Source organism: Chenopodium quinoa, unplaced genomic scaffold, assembly GCF_001683475.1.
Source record: "Chenopodium quinoa cultivar QQ74 unplaced genomic scaffold, ASM168347v1, whole genome shotgun sequence".
Classification (NCBI taxonomy): Eukaryota; Viridiplantae; Streptophyta; class Magnoliopsida; order Caryophyllales; family Amaranthaceae; genus Chenopodium; species Chenopodium quinoa.
The window spans coordinates 3,365,076-3,383,519 of record NW_018743919.1 but is presented as its reverse complement, the minus strand read 5'-3'; the positions used below and the strand labels follow the sequence as shown (position 1 = coordinate 3,383,519).

The 18,444-nt window shown below is 31.7% G+C and overlaps 2 protein-coding genes and 1 non-coding gene across 3 annotated transcripts; 2 read left to right on the top strand and 1 right to left on the bottom strand.

Annotated features, from left to right (window-relative positions):
• Window positions 1–664: 664 nt before the first annotated feature.
• TRNAK-CUU lies at window positions 665–737 on the top strand. Its single transcript has one exon. It is a non-coding gene; the product is annotated as a tRNA-Lys (tRNA).
• A 6,640-nt stretch (window positions 738–7,377) lies between these two features.
• LOC110687530 (translation initiation factor IF-2-like) lies at window positions 7,378–8,319 on the top strand. Its single transcript, XM_021864189.1, has one exon. The coding sequence runs from the start codon at window positions 7,378–7,380 to the stop codon at window positions 8,317–8,319; it is 942 nt and encodes a 313-aa protein (XP_021719881.1).
• A 5,231-nt stretch (window positions 8,320–13,550) lies between these two features.
• LOC110687529 (zinc finger MYM-type protein 1-like) lies at window positions 13,551–16,079 on the bottom strand. Its single transcript, XM_021864188.1, has one exon. It carries the CDS (start codon window positions 16,077–16,079, stop codon window positions 13,551–13,553), a length of 2,529 nt encoding a protein of 842 aa, XP_021719880.1.
• Window positions 16,080–18,444: the final 2,365 nt, after the last annotated feature.

Below are 18,444 nucleotides of genomic sequence, written 5' to 3'. Positions count from 1 at the left end.
AAAAGAAACTAAAAGAGATAGAATTGAGAAAACGTTTGGAAATATAAAGCGCGTCAATCAGTATATTTCAACCATATAAGTGGTTACATTCAAAATACTCCAATATGGCTTGCAGCACATTATGGCATGAGAAAACCTCAAACCATGTGACAAAAAATGTCATCTCATTTCTCAATATAAAATTCACCTCATATTCTTTATAACTTATAAAAGCTACGTAAATTGTCATAATAGATAAAACAAACGTACACACTACTTATTCGATCCATATTCATTGTGTTAATTACGAGTAGCTTAAAATCGTTTTCACATCTGACACGAGCCAAATTGTGGCGACGTTGAATCTTAACCAAGTTTGCTTCGCTCTAATTATTAATCGATAGCGATACACTAATTAAAAAAATCAAGGCAATTCTATGAACGATATGAGTCGCATTCATGGCATATATTAGGCTAATAATAACCTAGTGAATGTTGGATGTATGCAAATGATATGAAAAGGACTCAAATGGCGTATATAAGGACAATAAGGTTGGTAAAGGGTAAGCATCAACCATCAAGCCACATCACACTACACCAATTGCCCAAAATACCATAAAACAATGAATTAGTGAATGTTACGTCTCAACAAACAGTTCTATCAAATCTACACTAAGTTGCATAAGCCCGTCTAGCTTAGTTGGTAGAGCGCAAGGCTCTTAAACTTGTGGTTGTGGGTTTGAGCCCCATGGTGGGTTTATTTCTTTTCATTTTTTATTATGCTCTTTTGGTTTTTTTTTTTTTTTTACTAGTTGAGCCTGAGTTAGCTAGTAGTAAATAAATAAAGTATACAAAGTATATATTGTTTAGAATATGATTTGAGGATATATGTATACAACATTTTTTTTATATGGATTTTCATTCCTTTTTTTCATGATCGACCATATACTACAAATCGAGTATTAGTTATCAATAAATTCAAACGCTGGTCTGGGAGTATGATTCTTTAAATATTTATGAAGGAAATTTTTTTTCCAATCGTTATTCATTACATGCCCCTCTCTCCCTATCTGCCCTTCATATTCTCTCCAAATTTACAAATAAGGTTTTTTTTTTTTTTTTTTTTTTACAATTTCTCCTATTTTAATCCAGTTTTTATTTATTACGTCTATGCAAGATTATTGCAATCAATGTTATTTTTTCGTGTACATTCACCAAAATATTTAAATCATTATCATTCTCACAAGTATTACAAATTGTTTGACAACCCCTCTAGCTCTAGTTGAAAAGGTTGCATGCATGTTCCAACTTTATGTAATATAGATAATTTTTAAAAAATATTTTCATCGGCCTTATTTTCAATTGAATAAACTTTATCATCTGATTCATTTATATTCAAACTTCACATGTAGAGATAGCGTTAATTAATTTTACTAAAAATCAAAATTATTTTATCTCACAACTCAAGTCATACCTTTCCTATATAATATTTTTTGAAAGACCTTTCCTACATAATTTGACACAATTGAATTGATTGATATAGATCTTAACAAAATTTTATGTACCGAAAGTTGTTTTTATAAATCGTAAAAATACATAAACTAAGGCTTTATTAGATTAGTTAGTACATTTCCACTTGGGATCCATCCTCCTAGAAAGAGACTATGTATATGGGGAACAATTACATATTTTCTTACAATAAACTAGCAACTCCTTTGCGTGTTTAAGCAACTTTATGGGTCGTTGTTCATGGAGTTCAATAAGGACATACATTTCATCCCCCATATAAATAAATAAATACACAAATTTCAAAAATATGCATATGTTTTTTTCCTTCTTTTCACACATTATGGTAGTATTTGACTAAACTCTATTCCATTGGACTGATCTTTACTGTTACTTTTTGACTCTTTTGCATTGACTTGTTGAAGTCCTTGATTAAATACATTTACTATCACTTTTAAGAATTGTGCCGTATTCATATCTTCCATCAACTATTTTATTCATTCGTTTCTCTATTGTAATACAATTTTTTATAATAGAGGGGGAGGTAAGGAAAACCTTCTACTATCAAACAATTGTAGTTGATAGCTTGGTAGAACTCAAACGCGTGACCTCAAAATTAAGATGAGTTCTCCACGCACTAACTTCACTAAACTTAATTGGTAACAATCATATGATATATTACCTATACGATCATCTAAAACTATCGCTATAAACAAGAGATACTTCTACACATCTAATCAAGAAATTTTACCATATATTTTTATTTCTACCGTTCCGAAATTGGGTTGTTTAACAACTGCCAAAAATATGCCAAATATACTTTTTAGTTTTTTCCCCCAAAGTTGATATACAATTGTGTGAATATAAATGTAATAAACCCATGTCAACCTCTAAAAATCGAAGTATATATTCAGCGAAAGGAATAGTTTAGAGGAAGGGGCCCAATGCACTAAAAGCAAAAATGTTGGTTTTAGCCAACACATGGTTCATCATTTAGCCACCAAACAAATTCCTAATTGACAAAAATCACTCCTTTTATTATCAACTCTTCTTCATTACCTCCTATTTCCTAGTCCCCACGAGTACATACCAACCTTGTTTTTTCTTCTATTTTTTTTTAATTCTCCAATCTTCTTCTAACCCATACTAAGATAATTTAGTTTATTTAATTCAATCTGTCATTTTTGATATTTTTCATGTATTTGTACAATAATAATTTCATTATTTGTTTATTAAAGATTGTCATTTATATTATTTTGAACTGTCTCTTAGAGTTTACTGCATAGTCACATACGGATTAAGTTTACCACGTATGAATCACCTCTTTTGATATGTGTTCTCCACTTTATTTCTCTCCTTTTCTCTTCTTATTTACACAATTTTGTTCAATATTAAAAAAGTGCGAATTTGAATATAGGACGATATAAAAGAAGCGGAGGAAATATCTATTAAATTATTTGATTTTGTTGAATCCAACCGTGCAATTTTTGCTTTAACACTACTAGATTGATCATTTGAGACCAAACAGCTAAATTATTAGGATTCTTGCCATAGATTAAAATATAATTTCCAAGGTTGGACCTTTAATTTAGCAATTTCTGTCAATAATAATAAAAATAAAGGGGATTTTGTGAGCATGCATGTGCAACAACGACAGTGATGACTTTGTATGGAATTGTTTGGTTTTTACTGATTTTATTTATGAGAATTGGCTTCACATACTTTAATCTTTAGCTAAGCTCTTAAAAAGAAACTTCCTACATGTGATTGGTTGGTTATAATAATTTTGAGGTAAGCCATGATTTTCCATTCAAATTTTTGTCAAGGATAAGAATATATATTAATCTCCTTTTGTGATATTTTCCACTTTTATTGGTCTTTATGATTATTGGCATTCAATTGTGGATATTTATTAGTAGTATAATATGGTGTGATTATTACATTTTGTGATAGATCAGGGTTTTTCCTATACAATATATATAACGATTATAAGTTTTATAGCACGTATGAAAATTCATCTCACAACATGATTTTTGCTATATGTATATATGTATAATAGGAACTATATGAAAAAAAATAAATTGATTTGTTAAAATTGATTGATTGTGCTATGTGCAATAATATGTATGCACGAAATTAATAATAGCAAAATTGTCCTGTGTACCCCTGGGGTTTTAAAAAATACATTGTGTACCCTTAAAAACTTTTAAATGCATCGTGTACTCTTAAGGTTTGCAAAAGATGCACCAAATACCCCTTGACTCATAACGAATGGTAGTTTTATAAGATTGAGACCCCCTAAGCATCAAATTCTATTAAATTATTACTTTGTAATGCTAATGTAATGTTAAACCATTTAATTGTCAAGTAAACTTAGTTAATAAATCAAATTCTAACACCCAAAAGTTTAGGATTTAGAATGATCGATGGAGTTTAAATTTGGATGTAATTTTTGCTTTTAGGCAGTTTTACTGCATAAATGTAAAGTACTATAAGGGAGTCAGTGTTTGGGCATGATTTTAGTTTAATAAGTCAATGATATGTGCATTTGTTAGTTGATCAGGGTATTTGGTGCATTTTTTCACAAAAGTCAAAGGGTACACGGTGCATTTGAAAGTTTTCAGGGGTACACGGTGCATTTTTAAAACCTCAGGGATACACTGAATAATTTTCCTTAATATTTTTCCTAACAATAGCTAGTAAGCTTAATTTTATTAGATATAATGACTTAGTAACTTCATGAAGTTTTGAATTAACTTAGGGTTTCTCAAATATGGTATTCTAGATAGTGTTGCTGTACATAAACTTGTAGCTAGTCTTGTACAGTTGTACAACACTTCTTCGTCCCTTCTTGTGATTGATGAATACGTAGCTATTTAAGCTTAATAATTGATATGGTATTTTAATTAGCTAGATAGGGTCTTTTCTTTTTGGCAAACACTATTGTTTTTGTTATTAGACGAGTGGTTGAATTGTTTCATGTTACTTAAAAATTAGGTTTGAAAATTTATTTATTTTTATTCTTACTCATTTCCTCTAATATATAGATTGAATTTTTTTTATTAAAGAAGTACATATAGTATTTTTTTGATCGATTGATTAGTATAAAAATCAAATATATAAACGCTAATCATCTTTAATCAATTAAGAATATTTTTTGATTGAATTTAAATATTATACACACTAACCTCTAATCGATTGGGAGACTACACTCACAACACATCAATTGGTTATCCTATGATTTTACATTTTTACTATGTTTAATTGAGAGGCTAAACTCACAATAATATACAATTGATTATCCTTTCATTTACTCCTTTAGCCTTCATTTTCTCCAAAAACCAAATTTTCTTGGCAAAAACTTAGAGAAAGAGATATATGGAGGAAGTCAACGCTTAGTTATTCCATAACAAAAAAGTCAGAGAAGTCAAATAATAAAAGTTTGATGATCTTGTGGAAATGTGAGCACTATGCATGAACCCTCACATGTTATGTTACGTACCCTTTATATTAAGTACCCTTTTGATATGACATCACTTGAACCTTTAAACATAGTTGTAATACAGACTGATCACCTGATGAGTTTCATTGTTTTTTATTTATTTATTTTTATTTCTTTTCCATTTTTTTAAATTTCTTGGTTTATTATGATCATCATTTTTGAAAATTCTGCTTATCAATTGCATTATTGTTGATAGTCTAGTAGTCACTTCCATGAATTCCAATAATGTACACAACAATGTAATTACAAAAAATTTGTGATCCTACATTGTTTATTCATATTTGATTGATACCTGTCATTAGACGTATACAATTATAAAGTAGGTCGTTGTACCATTAATTGATTAATTATACAAGTGATAAGTGTGAAGATAAAACTATCATAAGGATCAGAAGGACTTGAAAAATTACGCTAGCTAGTTGATAAATTAGTGAATTTAATAACAGTTGTATGTATAAATGTATAATGTGCCCCATTGTTTTGTACTTAGCATTTCTTTAATGAATTAACAAACAGTACACTGATAGAGGGATTATCTAAATACATTTTAAAATAAAAAAGCCTCCTTAATTAGCATATAGCATGACTTAAGATGCCTCAACAATAATCTAATAAATATCAATTTACTAATAATATGATGGTGCATGCAATTTTGAGGGGTGGGAATTTAAAGTGATCGAAGCAAGAAGGGTTCATTCTCTTTACCTTATTATATGACTTGAACTTAATTATATGATCTTATTGGTCTAATTAGACCTAATTGAAAGTTATTAAACCTAATCGCACCTAATTGACCTAATTGGAACTTGTTAGACTTGATCGGACCTAATTGATTGACTGTTAAGAGAGTAATCTTATTGAACCTGCTTGGAACTTATCGGAATTTATTGAACTCAAAACTTATTTTTGTAAGGTGAAAAGCATGCACCTAAAGTGTAATCCAAAATTATTAGGTGCGTTTATATATGTAAATTAATTTTATTTTTTTATTATATCGTACTGATGTATGCTTCATATATCATATATATGGAGTATGCTAATTCTTAAATTTGATATTATAGCATTATCCAAATACAGCATTCAAAGTATACGTACAATACAAAGAAGTTAATTTGAGTTACTAACGTAATTACTTTTACCTCTCTTTAATTGAATTGTCTATGATTAGTTTCCCTAAAGTTAAATTAGTGTGGTTAGTTGTTGGCATTCCCCTCCATTTTACCCTAAAAAGGGGGGCATTTGAGTAAGATAAATCAACACCAACAATAACTAAAGTCAATATCTCAAGATTTGACATATATATTATACAAAATAACATTACTTACTACTCGTATAAGATCATTTCTTAAAGTATAAATCAAGTACATGTAGTTCTCCATTCAAAATGAGATGCGCTGCTATCAAGCAACACTTATACCAAATCATTATACGATAATATTAATAATAAGAAATAAGAAAATCAAAATATAATAAGCTTGTGTAGTAACTTAGGATCGTATAATTGGCTAATAATGATACCACTATTGGCACTATATTATTCGTTTTAGAAAAGGCCATTTATTATGGAAACCAAAAAAAATACAGGTGTACCATGTTTGTTGCATTCTCAAAATACAAGAAATACAAGGCTAAAAAAGTAGTGGGAGACATCCTTAGGCTTTGAGTTTTCAAAATCAATAAAGTTTCAAACTTACACACATACACATATATGTTAGAATTTATGATTTTATTGTAATTCACAAATCAATTAAGCAAGATTTGGTCTAGTGTAATGGGTTTGGACTCGTGAATTGAATGTCATGAGATCAAATTTTACTAAGGCTTTTCGATGATAAGAAGGTCATAGATTCAAATTGATTTAACCCTCCATTAAAGTGGAATATTTAGCAATAGATATAGGTAACTAATGTACATCAAAGTGGTGTGTTACAAGTATATAACAATGGAATAAAATATTTTGTCATAATTTAATTATTTTCAATACCAATCTAATTCAATGTTAATACTACAATAATAAAAGCTAGGCTTATAATTCTTTCTTCCTTACAACTATATTGACTTTAATATCATTTATTAATTTATACGTAAGAAAAAATATAAAATACGTGTATAGAAGATACTCCGTAGACGGCTTATATAAAAGAAAGGGAGAGGATATGAAGTACTCGTATGTGTTTGTTTATCGATGATCCTACACCCACCTCATTTACTCACTCCCACCTTTCTCTCCATTCATTTAACTCCTCTCTCCTCTTCTCTTCTTTCCTCTCTTTTATTGCATTCCACCTTCCATCAATTCATCACATTCGATCTAACCACCAAAATCTTCAACATTCTCACACTTTCTCTCTCTAAAACACACCCATTTTCTCTCTCTAAAACAAACACAAATGGAATCGCCTTCAAGAACTCTAACTCTCTCTCCACCCCCTCATTCTCTCCGACGCCGCCGTAGCAGCAGCGACTCAATTAACTCCCCTGAATTCGAGTTCTCGAACACGGGTTGCGACCCACAAAGCGCTACTCTTCTATCAGCTGATGAGCTTTTCTCCGATGGTTTCCTCCTTCCTCTTCACCGCCTTCATCCTCACCAAGCACTAAACTCCGAACCGGATACCGGTCCGACCGATCCGGACCCTTCACCATCCGAACCGGACTCTGAGCCCGAACCGGGACCTTCTGCTTTGATCACTTCGAATAACAAGATTTTAACCGCTTCGAAGCGGTGGAGGGAGATTTTCAAGCGAGCCGAGAAAAAACCGGGGAACGAATCGGAAATTAAGGTGGAGAAAACCGAGAAGAGGAGAGAGAAAGAGCGGAAAAATGCTCGTAGTAATAGTAATAGTAATGGTAATAATAATAGTTCGGCCGAGCTTAATATTAATATTTGGCCGTTTTCGCGAAGCCGATCCGCGGGAAATAATTCGGGTCGGTCCAGACCGGCGGTTCAATCAAACCGGAAAGTGAGCAGTGCGCCTTGTTCAAGGAGCAATTCTTCAGGCGAGTCAAAAACATCAAGGAAGTCTTGGCCCAGCAGTCCGGGCCGGGCCGGGGTTTATTTGGGCCGCGCTAGCCCGGTTTGGCAAGTAAGGAAACCCGTTTCGATGAACCGAACACCTAATGGTGGTGGTTCGGGTAAAGGCCGGGTTTTAAAGTTAAATGTTCCGGTGTGTATCGGGTATCGACAGAGTTTGAGTTGTCAAAGCGAAGAAAGTGGTGGCGACGGTGACGGAGGCGGGATGAGAAGTGGTGGCAGTGGTGGTGGTAATGGTAATAATATGTTTAGTTTGCGTGGGTTGTTTAGTAGGAAAAGTACTGTTTTAATGGTTTAACTTATGTTTGTTACCTAGTAAATCGATAGGTTTTACTAGATTACTAGGTGTAGTAAGAGTGAAAATTTTAACAGGGATGTATAGTTTTTGGAAAAGGATTTTATTCTTCATCCTTTAATTTAAATTTTTTTTGTAAATATTATTCCATTTTCAGGGGAGTATTTATTAGTTACACTATTATTATTTTTGAATACATTAGCAATTATGCAAAAAAAATTTATTACTCCCTTCCTATTTTTTTATTTTATTTTTTGTAAGCGTTATGCTTTGACCGATATATCGTTTTAGACAATTTTAATTAATTGGGAAATACGGTGTATTTATTTTTCCCAATTATGACCCACGATTATTATAAACGGTGAACAGAAAGTAATCTTCTCACACTGCGCAGGTTTGAATTTCAAATTAGACTATATTTTTATTTGACAATCTACTGTTATTTATATATAGAGTATCATTTATATAATGTTTGACAAAGTAGTGAATATTAGTGTTTTGCTTAATTGATAGTGATCATTTTTAATGGACTAGTACTCTAGTAGGCCTTAGGGATGTAGTTTATAGCACTAGTATTTCTCGATGATTGTTTCTAAGATTGTAATACGGAGTATTGCATAAGTAATTAATTATCCCTTAAGTTTTCGCTCGCTTGACTTTGTTCAAACAGAAGATTTTCTTTGACTCTGTTCAAATTGAAGATTTTGCTCGACTTTTTTCAAATACAAGTTTTTGCTTGATGACTAAGTAAACGTACTAGTTAGTGTTTGACACAAGCTAGCTACAATGATAAGCTACTAATTAAGAGCACTTGTATACTTATTTAGTTTAAAGTACTTGCTCATAATATATACATTACTTCGTAATTTTTTTGAAGTATGATTATTGGGAAGCTCTAACCTTCTCACGAGAAAAATTCTTTACATATTACGCAACAATATACAAGGATCGAGTATCGTTTTTACTTAACTAAGCTGTCTATATCCGATACAAAATTTGAATTTCAGGGGTCTATATTGAAATATTTAGCATTATTTTTCTAATTGACCACGAGAGTACAAATATATGGACCTTTTTTTGCCTCCTTTTTCTTCACTGAAAAATAAACGAGGGCCCATGAAATTTGAGATTTAAAGCTTAAGCAATTAAGCATATGATAAGGAGAATGTAAAAATACCCTTGGCCCTAGTGCTTTTTGGATGTTACAAGTATAAAGCTTTTTGGCTTCAAGAGCGATAATCATGAAAATCTTTTGCACAATGTTAAAAAAAATGTGTGGAGGAAATCTATATGTCTAAATTAAACAATTTTTTTAGAAGGTTGTGCTTAAGAGTTGAGATTAATTAGGATTAGATATCGTTTGTTATTTGTAGTTCTATGTAGGATTAAGGATCACATAAAAAAAAAATAAAATAAAAAGTTGTTTTGAGGAAAACTTATACTTTTATAAGAAGATAAATAATTTTTAGTTTTTCTTTGTTTAGCATATAAAAGAGTATTGTGTATTTTTTTATGTTCGAAAATACGAAGTACCCACTCCATTTCATAATATTAGTATCATATTCGTACATCGATGTAAATCTTTGATTGCAAATATCTTTAATTTTATACTTGCAAATATTATGTAAATTAGATATTAATGAAATACTCATCGAGACGAATAAAAGTAAATCTTATATGACTATGTTTGTTATTATATATAGAGAGAAATTTAGAAGATTACCTCTAATTTTTAAGGGTGAAAAGCTTTAAATGGGAATAACATTCTAAAATGGAGGGAGTAATTCTATTTTCTTTATGTCAAAATGATCATAATAACATACCTCTCCTCCTTTCTCTGTCTATATAAAAGTTTTATAGTTCACTGTAAGCATTTTTAGTGTATTAAGTACTTGAATCACTTTAGAAATTTATTTTCTCATTAAAAAGACATTTTTAGAATAATTGTTACAAATTGAAATCCCAAAGATAAGAGTATCCTTCCTTCTAAACCCTCTCTCAATCATCCATCTAAGCCGATGTTTATGTTCTTGAAATAGATTTTACTATCAAAAAATCTCTTGGGTTATTTCTTTTCCAAACAATCTTCAATATTTACTTGAAGAGTTAAAGCTAGTATGTGGTTCAGACATTGTTTTTACAAAATGGTTTGTTGCACACTTTATTTCGGTGAAAACACATACTTGTATATATGGAATCATTGTCAAAGTTATTGCCCGTTACACTTCCTATCAACGTCTTCCATTATTATTTTTCACGTAGGGAACAAATAATGAAAAAAACATATCTTTTTTAAATCATCACATCTTTCATAATCCTAAATAATCACAAACACAAGATTGATGCTCCTTGGTCCTACACCAGTAAAATTGATGCTCCTTCACATCAAAATTGCTAAAAGTCAATAATCATTACTGTTAAATAGGAACTTTGTGATCTACTTATAGTTTTTATAGGGAGAATATTTATCAAAGAATGAGTAAATTAAAAAGTGTATCATTTATACATTTTGAACCTAGTATATTTTATATCCAAAATTTAGATACATACCAACACACTTTTTTGTACATAGATCGATGACAATTTGATTAGAACATATAATATGTTACTATATTTATTTAATTACTACTCCGTACTTTTAAATTACGGTTCCTGTTGTGTTCTTGTCCAACAAAAATAATAAATCTTGTAAATTCTATTAATTTAATTTAATGATAAAAAATGTTAGTGAGAACTACCCTTGAATGGAAGGGAGCCTTCTTAGAAAATTAGTGCGACCATTAAACATCCAATGACGCTATCTATGCCCGCCCTTAAATAATAGTTGTAAATCTTGTAATTAGGCAACTAATAAAACCTTACTTACAATAATAATTTAATAATTAATCCTCTACAAACGAACCACATAAAAATTGATAATTAATCCGACTTGTCTCCAACATTGTTCATCAAAAGTACAAAAAATTAGATTAAGAAAATACAACTTTTTATTGGCAGTTAACTAGTTAGGATAAGCGGTGACAAACTCTCCATCCGTGGTAATTAAAAAATGATATAACATGCTTGGAAAAAGAATTTTCAGATGTGCTTTAAATTAATTAATTAATTGAAAAGTAAAATTAATTAATTAATTAATTATAGTGATAACTTTGTAATTGGGGAAGTTCTAGGATGAGACAAGGCACATGGGTTGAGGTTGTAAAAGTAAGTGGAGGGAACAAATCCTAAATTGACAGCTCAATTTAGGGTTTCAAGCATTAAGCTCCCTTGATCTGTATCTTATGACTAATATTGATGTCCTTTTTAATCTTTTTCTATGTAGTTAATTTGCTTTGTAATTTGTATACATGAAACGATCCAATCTTTATTGGTTTGAGTGCTAAATGTTATTGCATATATGATAGGGATATGTAATTGATTTAAGGTTTCCTTTATATATATTGAGTTTATCTGCCTATTAAATAGCTAGTTCTGTACATAACAAAATATTATTTGATATATAGTCTCACATTGGCTTAAAGTGAAATCAAAGTGAGTTTCAAATTTAAAAAATAGTAATTACTTTTTGAAGGATATACTACTCCGTAATAATGCCTCACAAATGATATTGCATGTATGAGCTAGCCTCACCTAAGGCTTACTCATAGTACACTTTATTATCCAATTTTTAACTCTCTATTATAATTTTTTACCCAAAATTAATGTCATTTGATTAGAGAGCGAATTCCCTTTTTTTCCTTTTTTTTTTTTTTTTTTTTTTTTTAACCCTAGACATAATTTGCTATACAAAAATATTATGTGCTGAAATGCTACGGAATACATTAATTTGCACTACAGATTTGCAATATGTTAGCTTAATTAACTTTTATTGCCAAATTGCTTGAACTAATTTACAAAATTTGCAGTCGGTCGATCAATCTTTATGAAAGTCATTAAATTGAAGTATGCGTTTTACCTAACATACTATAGCATGCTATACCAATGACATAGGTTATGTACTTAGAAAAAATAAAAATAAAATGAGAGTAAGGAAATGATTGGTTGGGAGCTTTCGCCCCCATCTCCTAGTATAATTTAGAGATTATATTACGACCAATATTGAATGGTAAGTCTATATCCCACCCATGACATAATTTAGATCGATACTAGTATAAAATATTTTTCTAAACAAAAAAATTGTTCCTAAAAACTTTAATTTTTATTCAACCATAATGTCTATAATACTCTTTCTATTCAAAAATATAATTATATAATGCTCTCTACGTACGCTACACATTGGTTTATCGATTTGCTTTTCCTAACTTATATTATGAAATTTATTGATGAGCTAAAGTTATTACTAAATAACAATACTATATATCTTCGTTTCCTAAACATCTTTCCATTTGATGATGCGGCATAAAGTACAAATGAGGAGATTCGATCTTAAGGACTTTAGGGACTATATTACAAACCGGTTTTGAATTTAAGAGATAATATAGTGTCTTGTGATATGGTAAAGATGTAAACATTTACCTAGCTAAATAAGGATAACTATATTATTAATTTTAACTCAATTTCTTACATGTGACGTATATTATTCCTTTATTATTTAATATAAAATACCGCTATTGTAGCACACCAGTTTATTTGGAAAAAAAAATTGCCGACATGCATCTACTTCAAACTAATATGCTTCATATAAGCTAATCATACATAGTACTTTTTATTTTCACATAGATAGTCACACTCATACACATACAAATTAAACTTTGATAAGATCAATATTATATCATAACAACCGACATAATTTATAAATTTAAGATATCCTTGCTATGTGAATTCACAAATCACAAATCTATATAGTTTAATTTTAGAATGACAAAGTTATAAAAAAACCAAAGTATAATTATTGTTAGTTGATACCAAACAATTAATCTAATAATTAAGCCAAACCAAATATTCTCATCACGTAACATGGCAAAATTATAAATTCATTATTAGTTCGGGATTGGCTGAAGATCTCTCACTAGCTAGTGGATGACAGGGCCAAAATTTCTGGCATTTACCACATATTTGCTGCACCAACTCCTTCGCATCTTGTTGCATTGTCTGCAGTGGCGTATCCAGGAATTCCGAACCGTGGGTTCGAAATCTTAAAAAAAAAACGATGATCATATATTGATTAAAAATTCAATACATAAATTCAAATTTTTATTACAAATGGATGGATTACACACTAAAAAAAAAAAAAACTACAAAAGCATTCTTCGAGTTTTCATACTTTGAAAGCGTGCTAATACATCATCATCACTAACTCTTGCAAATAAGGCTCTCTCAAGATAAGTAACTAAACTATCATTCAATAGTTGATCACCCATACTATTCCGCAACTTATTTTTTACATAAGTCATTGATGAAAACACTCGTTCCACGCTTGCAGTCGCCACCGGAAGGATCAATGCTAGTCTTATCAACAAGTAAACTAATTTGTAAGAAGTATGCTTATTTGTTTCAACAAGCATCATAGAAAGCTCATTAATACCCTTCAAGTCTCCAAACCTTGCATCTGTACGCATGTCATTAATATAGAAACCAAGTTCATGACGAAGAGCAGTCATTGTCATGTCATTAGTTGGAAACTCTTCGGGATATAACTCGGCAAGTCTCATCAACTTTTGCTTATCAAATGCCGCAAATGAATTTACCGGATTTAAGCATGACATACAAATAAGCAACTCCATATTTTTCTCATCAAATCTATTATTGAGCTCTTGGAGTTGTAAATCAATGACACTTAAATACATTTCTACCCGAAAACGATGAAGATTTGTCACTTTGGAAAAGAAGCGTTTTGATCTTCCACGAGGAACATACATATCATCCATATTAGGAGCTTCCACATTATGTTTAGCACAAAAAGAAAGCACAAGATGCAAAAATTCCTCCCACCCATGGTCCCTCATTTGTTGCAATTGTTCCTTAGTCAACGTAACAAATGACATGCCATTAACAATATCTTGGTCTCCTCTTTGCAAAGCTTGACACAATTTATCATTTTGCCCAAATATTTCAGACATCAAATGTATCATGAAAACAAACTCAAAGGATTCAAATGTAGACATAACAGTGATAGCCTTTACACGATCATCCTTATAAAGCTTATTTGATCCAACCTTCTCGAGAACTTTGACAATAGTAGCATATAATGAGGTAACATTTGAAACAGTTTTGTAGTGTGATCCCCACCTAGTATCACCAGGCCTACCTAAACCAAGTTCTTGGTTTAAACCTTGCCCGCTTTCAATTTCCCCTAGATCTAATGCTTCTAGAACATGTTGAGATTGTATTTCTCTTATCATTTCCCTTCTCTTACAAGAAACACCAATAATATTCAATAAAATAGCAAGTTGGTCAAACAACCAAATACAATCATCATTATCCTTAGCAACAGCAACAAGGGTTAATTGAAGTTGGTGAGCAAAACAATGAATATAATAAGCTTGTTTTGTTTCATTCATGATCAAAGTCTTCAAACCGTTTATCTCACCCCTCATATTACTAGCACCATCGTAACCTTGTCCACGAACTCTAGACAAACTCAATGAATACTCCATAAGCAAAGACTCAATTGCACTTTTTAGTGACAAAGCAGTGGTATCCTTAACATGTACAATTCCAAGAAACCTCTCAGTTATCTTCCCTTTATTATTCACATAACGCAAACAAAGGGCCAATTGTTCCTTTTGAGATACATCACTAGATTCATCTGCTAGTATTCCAAAGTAGTCATCCCCAATATCATCAATGAGAAGTCTAGTGGTTTCTTTGGCACAACAATTAATGAGGTCCTTTTGAATTAAAGGAGAAGTCATTTGATTATTTCCCGGGGCATTACTTAGAACAACCTTTGCAACATCACTATTATTCTCTGAAAGCCATGTTAAGAGTGCAAGAAAATTACCCCTATTCCAAGAGTCTTCACTTTCATCATGCCCACGACAAGCTAAGCCTTGACTTAGAAGAAACTTAATAAATTTTAATGAATAAGTCAATCGATATTTGTATTGAAGTTTAGCTTCTGTGGTGTAAGTGAAAAAAGATTCGGCAACTGATGTTTTTGGGTTAATGAAAAAATTGTATTTTTCATAAGCTAGATTATGCAAACTACCAAGACCTCCCACATGAATATTAAATCTACCAATCTTATTCCATCCTCTAAACCCCCCTTTAATAAAGCAATCATTAGCAGCCATAGAATCAACTTTATCTTTGAACAAGTAGCACACAAAACAAAAAGTCGCATCTTTCTCCACACTATATTCAAGCCAATCATATTTATCAAACCAAGCAACATTAAATCGACGCATACCTCCTATTTTTCTTCGAGGGAAATTATGAGTGCGTGGATCACAACGTTTCATTGTAATATAACCTCTTCTCACAGCATCCCTGTCAGTAGCAGGATATTCCAAAATTGGAATTCTTTTTCCAGGATCATGTGGAAGAAGATGAACATCATAAATGCGAGTATCATCAGACTCAACACTAGCATTTGGATTACTTTGAGTTGTGTTTTCAGGGATTGGAATTGAAGCAGCCACTGGAACCGCGTCATTATTAGGAGACACGACATCCGCATCATCATTAGGAGACTCAATATCCACATCATCAATAGGAGTTACAACATCTTCTTCTATTGGAAGATTCCTTGAACTAGGTGAAGAACAAGTAGAGGACTTTTGTGACTTCCCGGCACGTTTCCAAAAAGACTCTAAACTCATGGTAACAAAAGCTCTACAATCTACAATAATACACAAAATACACAATTAATTATCAATTAAAATCACAAGTCCCCAATAAACAAGGCCTTGCTGCTGTTGATTTCAGCTGATTAATTCTAATTGTGCTCGCTGAGCACTTCCCTTTCAAAAAAAAAAATCACAAGTCCCCAATAAACACAAATTTGACGATATAAACTTCTTCTAATTATCAAATTTTAATTAACAGAACAAGTAAAAATTTATAATTTTAAGTTTCTAACTTCTAACTTTCTACAATTCAATTTCTCAACAATTCAAGAATTCAACAATATATCAAAACCATAAACCAATTTAAAAAATAAAACAAGCAATGAAGCAAACCAAGATTAAGATTTAATAGGAGTAGAGGAAATGAGGAATAAGAGATTAAGAGGACTCACAAAGTCACAATTGTAGAAGAGAAGAACTCAAAATCTAAACTCGTCCCTAGTCCAGTCGGCCACAGTCCAGTCCGTATCTCCGTGAGGTGGTCGCCGCCTCGCCGGTCGCCCGGTCGGCCATCGGTGTCTCAGTGTGCGGTGCCGGCGTGCCGCGGCGGCAGGGGCGGATCTTTATGTAAGGAGTTTTTTAAAGTTAGGGTTTTGGTGTTTGGGAATTTGGGGAAAAATAAAACAAGCAATTAAGCAAACCAAGATTAAGATTTAATAGGAGTAGAGGAAATAAGGAATAAGAGATTAAGAGGACTCACAAAGTCACAATTGTAGAAGAGAAGAACTCGAAATCTAAACTCGTCCCTAGGACCCTAGTCCAGTCGACAGTCGTCCACACTCCACAGTCCAGTCGTCCGTATCTCCGTGAGGTGGTCGCCGCCTCGCAGGTCGCCCGGTCGGCCGTCGGTGTCTCAGTGTGCGGTGCCGGCGTGCCGCGGCGGCAGGGGCGGATTTTTATGTAAGGAGTTTGTTACTGGTGCCGTGGTGCGGTTTTGGTGTTTGGGAATTTGGGGAAAAATGTCTGATGTTTGATTTTTGAAATATGACTTATTGAAATCTGAATGTAAGGAGTTTTTTTTTTTAAAAAAAAAAAGTACAAAAAAGGGGGCATTTGGAGTCGAACCCAAGACCTAAGGTACTAAAGGAGCGCGCTGCTCTATTCTCCATAGAATTACCAATGCGCCAAACTTACTCGTGTGATAATTATTCTCACCAAAATTTCTTTTAAACCTTTTTTTTTTAAAAAAAAAAAATTAAAACTTATATTTTTTTTCAAAAAATCTGTGGGTTCAATGAACCCCCTTGAACCCCCCTAGATCCGCCACTGATTGTCTGCCTCTCCACCCACAAGTAAATTTGAATTGGGCGGGAAATATAGTAGTTCATCGTCTCATCTTATGTCAATTAGATAGATAAGTAAGACAAAATGTGCTCTTCGATTAAAAAAGAAGTTCTAGCGAAAATGTTTCCTCCTGTTAAATGACCAACTATCAAAAGATTAGTTTTATACTTGAAGCAATGGTTTATATAACCTCGCCTATAATCCAACGATGTTAGAAAACCAATATAATTTAATTAATTATTAAAAGTTTAAATTAATGGAAAAAGGTGGACAAGATTTAAACTCGTGACCCTGTTATTATGAGCTCAGATCGAGATATCATAATAGCGAGGACCAACTCAACCAAAAGCGTATGCTAATGGTTGAATTAAAGTCTAAAATTGATTTATATAGTCCATGTCTCTATCACCTTTAACATGTTAATTTTAACGGAGCTTGATTTATGTTACGGCCTTACGGGTAATAAAAATTACCGGTCTCTTCCTAGTTATTTGTGGTTTCTTATTCCTTTCTTCTGTTTGTCTGATTTTCTTGTTCCCCAAATCCAAAGCATGGCACGAGATCAAGCCAGTGCTGCACGTGTGGGTGACAACTTGTGTGCACTCTATGCAGAAGATAAGCCAAGTCACAATACTTAATTAACATTAATTAATATACTTGGTATAAAAGTATTTTGTATTATTATAATTTTCGTTACCTTTAATCTTTATAATATTATTTAATTATTACTTGTTTGCCCTTATTCAAGTATAAACAAAAAATTCATATACTTTCACTCTATTATTGTGGGAACTAACCTTGCTTTTTCTTCCATATAATAAGGTTACCAAACATATGAAATTAGCTTAATGGGACGGCCGGATAGCTCTTAATCTATAAGATAATTAAGGTGATAATTTATACGGAGTATATACTTATTATTTTTGTGGTGATGTTAGGCTAAATTTCCGTTATAACTCATGACTCATCTAATAAAGAAAGTAGCCTTATGTTAAAATAGTCTTTTTTTTTGTAGAGGATAGAGATAATTATTTCTTTGTAATTAAAATAAATA